This window comes from Lactuca serriola, chromosome 4, assembly GCF_051521515.1.
Source record: "Lactuca serriola cultivar US96UC23 chromosome 4, Lser_US96UC23_V15, whole genome shotgun sequence".
Classification (NCBI taxonomy): Eukaryota; Viridiplantae; Streptophyta; class Magnoliopsida; order Asterales; family Asteraceae; genus Lactuca; species Lactuca serriola.
In genome coordinates this window covers 72,432,159-72,443,560 of record NC_136411.1, presented here as the reverse complement: position 1 = coordinate 72,443,560, position 11,402 = coordinate 72,432,159, and the positions used below count along the sequence as shown (strand labels likewise).

Genomic DNA, 11,402 nt, shown 5'->3' with positions numbered 1-11,402 from the left:
ATGAAATTGATAAACATTTATTATTAAATTTAAATACCATATAGAATTTAATAAAATAGGAAAACCATAAAATTACATATGGAATAAAAATTAATTTAAAATAACCACAAAATGAAATGTAACAAAATGAATAAGAGTGTGACAAGTGGCAAAAAAAAAAAAACTCTTCATTTCTTAGAGAAGATGATTATATTTTAGATATTTAATGATTAATAAAATACATTCAAGTATATCACAAGTCGAGAATACCCGATTTATGCAACATGAACACATAAATACAAGTTCCATTTATTATACAACCACGCCAAGTAAACAAGATCAATTTCCTTTTAACCACAATTGCTCAGAAATAAATAGATTTGCGTAAATATTGAAATCCAATAATTACTTTTTTTTATTTAAACAATATTTTTTATTAAGTTTTTTCGCATCATCAAATTACGTTAAAAATTAAATTTGTTTAAAAGTCGATGTTATCAATTTCTTGGTAACGAACGACCCAATTTTTGAACTGTAACATATTATGTATCGACCCATACAGTATTTAGTGTGACGACAGACGAGAACATAGATGGGCATTTTGGTAATTTCATAAATGGTGGTCAAATTTGGTCGAATAGATTTCAGTACCATTTACGTTTTTAGATTATTTAATCAAGGGAAAATACGTATTATTTATAATCTTGAGGACCGAAAATGTAAAATTCTACCCATGTTTTCGAAAGAGAGAAAAAAGGGGGGAATATCGGAGATCATGGCAACAACCGTCTTAACCGTCACTATACACCCACCCTCTAATTGCAGACAAATTCACTGAATTTACAGAGAGAAAAAGGGTTGCAGTGTGTGAAGTGTGTGCGAGAGAGAAAATTGAAGAATCAATGGAAAGGGGAAGAATGTATGATGAAATGGGGGAGATAAAGAAAGGGCCATGGAAGTCAGAAGAAGATGAAGTTTTGATGAAGCATGTCAAGAAATACGGACCCAGAGATTGGAGCTCCATTCGATCCAAAGGCCTTCTTCAACGCACTGGAAAATCTTGTCGTCTTCGTTGGGTCAACAAACTCAGACCCAATCTCAAAAAGTACCACCCTCCATAACTTTCTCCTTTCAAATTCATCAACACAGCGTCTCTTTTATCCAATTCCCCATCTTTTTTTTGAGTTTTAGTCTCGCGAATTTTGAAAATTGAAGTGATAATCGATTATGGTAATCCGTAACGTTCGTTTTTGTCATCTGTACTTTGCACACACAAACTGTTTGTGTTTATGTCTGTGTGTGAGAGTGTTCATAGAGTATATACTTCAGTCGATATACTGAGTTTTTTGGTTTAATATTGTGTCTGTGTGCTTCTTTTAGAAATGGGTTTCTTGTTATCAATCAAGAACTTGGACTCATTGTGTTCTTCTTTTACTTTTGCAAGAATGCAAGATTTTATCTTCATTTCAAATGGTTGTTTATAAACTTTTGATAAATTGAAATTAAATTTTGATAAGGTTTCTTGTAATTTTGTGTTTTTCTTTTTCTTTTTGACACATGAAGAACATGCATCTGATTTCTATCTCTGTGTGTGTGATCAGTGGTGTGAAGTTTTCTTCAGAGGAAGAGAGGATAGTGATAGACCTACAGGGGCAATTCGGGAACAAATGGGCAAGAATCGCTACGTATTTGCCGGGAAGAACAGATAACGATGTGAAGAACTTCTGGAGTAGCAGACAGAAAAGATTGGCTCGAGTTCTTCAAACACCACCGCAGGCGCCGCCACCACCACCACCACCAAAGTCCCACAAATCTCTCCGGGAACCCCCTTCCCTCCATAAAGTTCCCACCTTTGAGGTAAACAATCTCATTTCAATCCATTTAATTTCGTATTATAAAAATCATCTGTTTGACGATTTCAGGCACCGAAACAAAGTTCTTCAACAGAAGAATCATCAGTGACGTCACCAAAAACATTGTCTTGCTCCTCGCCTTACTGTGAACCAATCAACATGGTCCCACTGCCGGAACTTATCACCCCCACCACCGCCACTCCCACCACGGCGGCCACAAGCTTGCTTATCTATGACGACATCCAGCCACTCTGTCAATACCCCTGCAACGTGCCACAACAACCACTTTTACTACCACCTTTCCCTCATGCTCCGCCTCTTAAAGTCGAACTCCCATCACCACCACCGCCGCCGCCGCTCGAAAACCACGACATTTTCACCCAACTTGCGGACCCTAATTTCTTCGCCGTTTTTGGGCAAGGTGGTTCTTCGGAGATGGTGCCATACCCTTACATCCCACCAGGTATTCATGCCGGAAGTTAAGTATCTTGGTGAATTATCTCTTTTGTTTGATTTACAGAAAGTTTTGTGTTGCAGGTGGTGAAGGAGAAAGCGGTGGGAGCTGCGGGAGGCAAGAGAGTGGTGATCCGATGATGATGGCGCCGGATACGTTCATTGATGATTTTCCGATGGATATGTTTGACCATATCGAGCCGCTTCCGAGCCCATCCGAGTGGTGACGTGTGAGCTAGGGGTTTTAGGGGTATTAATTTGTTGTTGTTCATTGTATTATGAACAAGTTTTACTTTTTATTAATGCTTTTTAATGTATGCCACATAAAGACTCGTTGGTGTGTGATAACGGATAATCGAAATGGTTGCTAACAATCTTTTTTTGTTTTTAAATGATGACGATTGATAATTGATCCTCCCTTCCATTTTGCTTTGTTCTCCTTTTATGTATTTTCTTTAATTTTCTTGTTTGTTTATGTTTTCCTTTTTTGATCATAGCACTGTTCGGGGAAAAAAAAATCTAATATATAACTCAAATTATGATCAATCTCCTCAAAATCATAGATATAGATAATGACCTCGGTTGGACGAGTCGGGAGAAGTAATCATTAGTGTATCCACGATCTATTAAATTCTATACAGTTAAATGGATTGTCACACCATCCATTAAACATCCATATAACATCACTCACAACCCATTAAACACCTATTCAATCCTAATCACCACTTTATTCATTCTATCGAACCATTTAATGATCATTCAACTATACTCCACGTTATCACCCACACTTCATTCAACTTCTATTCAATCCTAGTCATCACCTTATTCAACTCTTATACTACTTTTATTGTGGATGCTCTTAATGACCTGTACAAAGACCAATATGTCTGTATCGGTAAGAACGTTTTAGCTTTCACTCGCGACAAACTATGTAAACTCCTACAAAATTACCAAGACGTCTTTTACATAGGGTCCATTCGACTATTAAAATTAGGGGTGAGCAAAAACCGCACCGCAATTAAAATTAACCGCAAAAACCGCATTAACCGCAACCGATTAACCGAAACCGCAATAAAAACCGATGCTGAGGTTTTTTGTTTTTCAAAAACCGCAAATTTGCGGTGCGGTGCGGTTATTAGTTTTCAAAAACCGCACCGCACCGCATATATTATATACAATTTTTTATTATTAATTATTAATATATTAAATACTAAAAATAAGACAAGTTTTATGGATGAAAGAAAGATAAAATTTTAAAATACAAAAGTGTTTGTTTTTTCTTATGTTTAACTTTGGAAAATGGTGAAATTTGACAATTTTAAGATATGTATTATTAAGTATTAGTGATTTAACGTTTTTAAGATATTAGTTGTTTGTAATTTAAACTAATTGTCTTATACCTTACAGTTTTTTATTATTACAAGTAATATCTTTAAACTCTTAAAACTGTTTGAACTCCAAAGTACGGTTAAAAACCAAACAAAATAACCGCACCAAATTCATGCGGTTAATAACCAAAACACAAAAAAATAAAACCGCACCGCAAAAATAAACATCTAACCACACCGCAAAAATAACCGCACTAAGCGGTTTTGAAAATGGATTAACCGCATTTGCGGTTAGTGGTAAGGTTTTTGCCAATAACTGCACCGAACCGCACCGTGATCACCCTTAATTAAAATTATATCCAGTCTCACATTACTCTCTAAAATTAGAAATGACAATTCCAATCCTAACACGCCAACCTAATCTAATAAATAGCAGGTTGAGTTGAGATTTTGAACCCATTTAATTAAATGGTCAACCCACCTAACCCGTTTAATTAAATGGGCTATGCTATGGTTGAATTTTCTAACCAATTTACAATCTGCCAATCCGTTTAAAAATTTTAAATATTTTTTAATTTATATTTATTTTGTATTATTATTAAGTTGATCATTATATTTTGATTATTTTTTATTTATCAAAAACCATGGGTTAGTAACCATTACTGGAATTCGAGTTGATAAAAGTGATAATCGAGTTCCGTAGAATTTAGAATTTAAACATTTATAGTGTTTTATGGTTGTAAACACTTATTTGTCGATCCACCAAAATTCGGTACCCAAAACCGAGCACATTGGGTCAACAATCCACGAGTGTGGTGGAAAACTTGTTGATCTCGCCCCTGATCCTCTCTTGTTTCCAATGCTCCTTCTTGACCCCCACAGATTGCTCCTCAATCAAATCCAAAAGTGGCGAAACTATTGAAATCCTTATACATAAACTCCCAACTAAGGAGCTAGCCAACTTGTGACTCAAAGCATCAACGACCACATTCTCTTTTCCCGGGTGATACAGAATCTCGCAGTCATAATTTTTGACCACCTCAAGCTACCTACGACGTCTCATGTTCATATTCGGCTGATCCATAAGATATCTCAAAATCTTGTGATTCGTGTAGATAGTACACCAGACCCTATACAAATAATGCTGCCAAATCTTGAGAGCAAATACCACTGCTCCCAACTCTAAATCATGAGTCAGATTATGAAATTCACGAGGCTTCAGTTACCGAGAAGCATAAGCAATAACCCTCCCTCACTGCATAAGAACTGCCCCCACGGCGGTGATGGACGCATCACAAAATACCATAAATCCTTAACGCCCTCAAGGAGGATCAATACTGGGGCCTCACATAACTTCCGCCTCAGAGTCTCGAATGCAGCATGCTGCTCAGGACCCAAACGGAAATCCATTCCCTTCCGCGTCATACGAGTGAGGGGTACATCAATCTTGGAGAGATCCTGAATAAATCTTCGATAATACCCAACTAATCCCAAAAAACTCCTGATTTCCGAGAGAGACTTCAGAACCTCCCACTACATAACCGCCTCAATCTTGGTCGGGTCGACCAAAATCCTGTGCTGGTTAATGAGGCGACCGACTTCCCGTAACCATAACTCATACTTCAAGAACTTGGCATATAGTCATTCCTGTTGGATTAGTGTCTAAGCCCGTAACTATATTTGGTATGTACTTGACCCGGTTGTGCATGGTCCTTTTGGGTTGCCTTCACCGAAGCAACTTGACAAGGTAATTTAATGTGAAAGGGAGGATATTATGATTTATTAATATATTATAAGAATAATATATTAAAGGAGAAATCATATTTATTTAGTTAGTATTAGTAATAAATTAATTAGGAATTAATTTGGTGACTAAAAGAGACTAATTGAATAAGGGGCATAAACTGTCAAATGTGTGATAGTTGAGTTTTGGGTTGGGAAACCTAATGGACTATGGGGGAACGAAATTATGAAGAAGCATCATCATATTTTCGTCCAAGGCCTTATTCCAGAAGGTTCCTTGGTCTGCTTGGTGACTAAGTTGTCCATTAGGGTTTAGACTGAAACCCTAGCAACCTACAGTATAAATATGACCCCTAGCCTTCAGTTTTCGGCCACTTGCTTCCCAAGAGAAACCCTAGGCTGAAATTAAGCATCCTCTTCCCTCTCTAAAAGTTGCCTTCTTGTTTGTGGTGCTTGTAAGCCATTAGAGGAGTTACACTTGTGACTCTAAGCTCAAGAACAAGAAGATCCAAAGGATTTCAAGCCAATTGAAACAGGTAATCACTTAGATCTATTCTTATAGTGTAAATTTCGAATTTTATATGCTAGATTAGGGTTTGCAAGTCTTGGATTCATTGCATGTTCAATGGAGAAACCTACGCATTAGGGTTTGTATGAGCACATAGGATTGTTCTTATGTATAAAACCCATCAGTGGTATCAGAGCCTTGCTTGTTTTCTGTTGTATGTGATGCAATTGTCGTTTTTCTGCTTAAAATCGTTTTTCTTTCCTCTACCCGACTCAACTCGGCGAGTCAGTATTTGGACTCGACGAGTTGGCCCTACTCGACGAGTCCAGGCTTGACTCGGTGAGTCCGGGAGTCAGACAGAGTATGTTTCGGGATTTACTTGCTATTTTGCTGTAGGATGGATGCCAAAATCGTTTTTTGATAATAAAATCCGAATTTTATTGTATGCAAATGATTATCCTCCCCAAAATAAAAGATAATTTCAAATCTTTTGAATAATAGTTTCTTTATATGATAAATATGCATTATTTAAATTATTTGGTAATTATCTTGTGACTAAAATTGGATTAGGTCAAATATATATAATCATAAAATTAATTGTTTATTTTATCTTATTTGATATTTGATCCATTGTGTTTTGAAAAGTTCAAAACTTGTCCTCAAGTTTTGAAATTTAAATTTTATGATTAAAAGTTTAATTTTGAATGATTTAAATTTCAAACCCTTAGAATTTTACAAGTTTAAAATTCAACCTTATACTATTATATTATTACAAGATTAATTAATATATATGTATAACAATAAGCTAGTTTTATCGCTAGTATGCCTCATTCACAAAGCCAGTCTATAAGGTGGGTATAAGGTTGTTGCCTATAAAACGACGCTTAATGAGTGTACACTCACACCCACCGCTTGCTTGATTGGTGGAGGGTCGTTAGCCGAACGGATAGGATAGGGCACTTAATTCCTCATTATAAGTATAATGAATTTACAAAGTAACTATAATGTTTTTACAAATTCCCAATCTTAGTTACTTTAGGGTAAAATGTGAAAATGATGCTATTCCATGGAATTACACTTTGCATCTTTGTCAATCGTTAGTGGAGCGTGTGTGGTTAACCGACACATCAATTTGGGATTGACATTGGTGGCAAAGGGTGGCTCGATGTTTGTCATAGATCAATGGAGCGTGTGTGGTTTACCGGCACATTGATTGGGTGATAGAGACATTGGGTGCACCATGTTGATTAGCATGGTTATTCACGACTTGTTTGCGATCCTCGGTATCCCAGTCGCAAATTTGAAGTGCATATCGAGATTTAAACATGCCATTGAAAAGTTCAATGAATCTTAAAGATCTAGGAGTTTTCAAAAACATTTAAAACTTAATTTCATTTCGTTTTTCATGGTGGAAATTAGTGAATCGTCATTCACTCACCTTCAAATTATTTACTTTTAGAGTACGACATCCCTTTCTAAGTTGTAAATAATGTTGTTGGATCCTAGCCCTGATTTTCATTTGGGTGTTTAATTGGGGATTCTTTCTAATCAAACTTGTTCTTTCTATTTTCAGATGTCGAACGCTATCAACAACACTCCTGCAGCTACTGGTGGATTCTCACTCATGAATTTGTCTGGGAAAGTGATCTTTAATGGCAACAACTTCAATGAGCGGATCCGAAACATCTGAATGATCACTCGATACAAGGACAAAGAGTATGTCCTCGATGAGAAGCTTGAAAAGATCAATCCAGAAACTGCCACTGCTAAAGAAATCGTTGCCTCTGAGGCTCATGAACGTGTTGCAACGAAGGTTCATTGCATCATGCTCGCGAACATGAACGCAGAACTCCAGAAGTCCTATGAGGACATGTATCCATTCGAGATGCATCAAGATTTAATGGATAGGTATCACCAAAGCGTGAGGCAAGAGCGCTATGAGATCATCACTAACATGATCACCGCTAAGATGGGGAGCGAAGAATCCTTGACCTCGCATCTATAGAAGATGCAGAGGTATGTCGATCGTCTTCTAAAGTTGAATGTTAACTTTTATGAGGATTTGGCTATCGACATCATTATCCATTCCTTTCCTCCATGCTACAAGCAGTTCAGAATGACCTACCACATGAACAAAGAGGAGGTCAACTTGAGCAAGCTTTAAGGGTTGTTGAGAACTGCTGAGTGCAATCTAAAGGATAAATCTATTGCATCAACTCCTACTGATTTGGCCCCTATGTTGGCAATAGGGCAAGGAAGAGGTAAGAAGAGGAAGGCTCCATCTAATAGCCACCAAAAGGGAAAGTCCCAAGATGGTTCCTCTTCTAGCGGAACCAAAGCAGGTCTTGCTAAGTCCTCCTCCGACCCTAAGCAAGCAAAGTGTTTTTATTGCCACGAGAAGGGCCACTGGAAATGAAGCTGCCCCAAATATCTGCATGATATTAGAGATGGGAAGATAAAGCCCACCTATGCAGGTATGTATTCTATTAAATCTAACAACTCATCACTTGCTACTTCATGGGTTCTTGATACAGGATGTGGCTTCCACATTTGTTCTGATTTGCAGGGCCTAAGAAGAAGTAGAGAGGTGGAACATGGGAAGATAAACTTGATAATGGGAAACAGAAGATCGTCGCCTATGACCAAAGTCGGGGTTTATTCTTTAGTGTTGAGTAATGGGTTAGGATTAGATTTAAACAATTGTTGCTATTCGCCAGATAATGCAAGAAACATCATTTCTTTTCATGGATTATATAGACAAGGTTTCAGATATTCATTTGATAATAGTAATGGTTCTATTAATGTTTATTTGAATGGTGTTTTTTATTTCAATGCATTTCCTTGTAATGGAATATATGAATCTGTGTTATTTGTAGACAATTTAGGAAATGATGTGTTGAATGTTGATTTGTCTAATAGTTTAGACAAAGCATGCTTGTGGCATTGTTGCCTTGGCCATGTGAACAAGAAACGCATAGCCCAACTCCAAAAGGATGGAGTGTTGGAGTCATTCGACCTTAGGGACGATGACGTGTGTGAATCCTGTTTGCTTGGGAAGATGACCAAGTCACCCTTTACTGGCACTTGTGAAAGGGGTGAGGGTCTATTGGATCTCATACACACCGATGTGTGTGGGCCTTTTAGATCCACCACAAGGGATGCTTGCCGCTTCTACGTGACTTTTACGAATGATTATAGCATATATGGATATATCTACTTAATCAAGCAAAAGTCAGAAACCTTTGAAAAGTTCAAAGAGTTTAAGAATGAAGTGGAGAATCAGCTGGGCAAGAAGATCAAGATGCTTCACTCAGACCAAGGATAAGAGTACCTAAGTCTTGAATTTCACGACTATCTAAAAGAATGCGGAATTGTTTCGCAATTGACGCCTCCGAGAACGCCGCAATTGAATGGTGTGGCTGAGAGACGTAATCGGACCTTGTTGGACATGGTTCGTTCTATGATGAGTCAGGCTTCGTTACCAATAGCTTTTTGGGGGTACACCTTAGAGACGGCCGCCCATATCCTTAATTTAGTTCCCACCAAGAAAGTTGCCAAAACACCTCACGAGATGTGGACACGGAAAGCTCCCTCGTTGGCACACATCAAGGTTTGGGGTTGCGAGGCTTTCGTAAGACGAGAGACTCACGACAAGCTCGAACCTCGTAGTGAGAAGTGTTATTTCATCGGCTATCCACAAAAGTCTTTTGGCTATCTCTTCTACCGACCGAGTGACAATGTTGTCTTCGTTGCGAGGAGAGGGGTTTTCCGAGAAAGAGAACTCATAAGGCAAGAGGACAGTGGGAGGCAAATTGATCTTGAAGAGATTCAAGAACAAAGCGATGAAGGAACTTCTAATACTGGCACTCAACCTGAGGAGGAAACTCCTGTTGAACCTGTTGACGAATCCTTACCTCTTCGACGTTCCACTAAGGCTAGTGTTCCACCCTAGTTGTATGGATTCCATATTACTACTGAAGGGGATACATTTATTAGTGATAGTACACTAGTAAATTTGGACGAACCTAGCAGCTACAAGGAAGTCATGGCAGGCCAAGAGTCTGCTAAATGGAAGGAGGCAATGGAGAGCGAGATTCAGTCCATGTACGACAACCAAGTTTGGAATTTGGTTGATAATGTGTCGGGTCGTAAGACACTCAGGTGCAAATGCATCTTCTAGAAGAAGACAGACATGGATGGGAATGTGCACACTTATAAAGCGCGGTTGGTTGCGAAGGGCTTTACTCAAACTCTTGGAGTTGACTATGATGAGACCTTCTCACCAGTTGCGAAGATAAAGTCTATTAGGGTGATGCTCGCGATAGCTGCGTTTCATGATTATGAAATATGGCAGATGGACGTGAAAACCACTTTTCTTAATGGAAAGTTGACTGAGGATGTTTACATGAATCAACCAGAGGGTTTTGTCGATGCGAAGCATCCAAATAGAGTGTGTACGCTTGAGAAATCCATTTATGGATTAAAGCAAGAGTCTCGCATATGGAATCTTTGTTTTGACGAGAAAGTCAAAGATTTTGGTCTTCTGCGAAGCGAAGACGAGTCATGTGTGTATGTCAAGGCTAGTGGGAGTATAGTAAGCTTCCTCGTATTGTATTTCGATGACATACTGCTCATAGGAAACGACGTCCCGACCTTGCAGGAGGTCAAGTCCTGGCTTGGGAAGTGTTTTGCTATGAAGGACCTCAGAGAGGCTGCATATATTCTGGGAATAAGGATAGTGATAAACAGAAGTAAAAGACGGATAGGACTCAGTCAGGATACATACTTGGATAAGGTACTAAAGCGTTTTAGTATGGAAAATTCCAAGAAAGGGGAGTTGCCAATCCAAAGCAATACCAAGTTGAGTAAGACTCAATGCCCGAGTACAGAGGCAGAAATAGCTGATATGAGCCGAGTACCTTACACTTCCGCAGTTGGCTCTATCATGTACGCCATGACTTGTACTCGCCCTGATGTGGCCTTCGCTTTGAGCATGGTCAACAGATATCAAGGGAACCCTGGTAGAGCGCATTGGATTGTTGTTAAGAATATTCTTAAGTACCTTTGGAGGACCAATGAATGGTTTCTAGTCCTCGGTGGGAGTGATGACTTGAGGGTACAAGGGTTGTAACATCGTAAATTTCAAAACAATTTTTCGCATTTTATAAAAACATAATTCATTCATTACTCATAAAAACATCATTGTTTAAAACTCGATTCATAACATATATCAATCCCAAGATCTCATAACATAAAAATCCTCTGTGTGTACTGATCAGGTCGGCGCCTTCCCGCGATCCTCACTAGTACCTGAAACACATAACACATAACACTGTAAGCACGAAACTTAGTGAGTTACCCAAAATACCATATATAACACATATTAGCCACTCGAGGCTATAACTCTGTGGGTCCGTGCACCTAAACTCTGTGAACCCTCAGGTTCTATCTCTGTGAACCTTTCGGTTCTAACTCTGTAAACATGCACAACATAAATCACATAGAATAATGCAGTGCAACACATAACACATATATGGC

At 38.3% G+C, this 11,402-nt stretch overlaps 1 protein-coding gene across 1 annotated transcript; it reads left to right on the top strand.

Annotated features, from left to right (window-relative positions):
• Positions 1 to 779: 779 nt before the first annotated feature.
• DUO1 (myb-like HTH transcriptional regulator family protein) lies at positions 780 to 2,631 on the top strand. Its single transcript, XM_079037562.1, has 4 exons — positions 780 to 1,084; positions 1,581 to 1,836; positions 1,902 to 2,295; positions 2,370 to 2,631. Exons 1-4 carry the CDS (start codon positions 882 to 884, stop codon positions 2,510 to 2,512), a joined length of 996 nt encoding a protein of 331 aa, XP_078893688.1. The 5' UTR covers positions 780 to 881; the 3' UTR covers positions 2,513 to 2,631.
• The last annotated feature ends 8,771 nt before the right edge of the window (positions 2,632 to 11,402 follow it).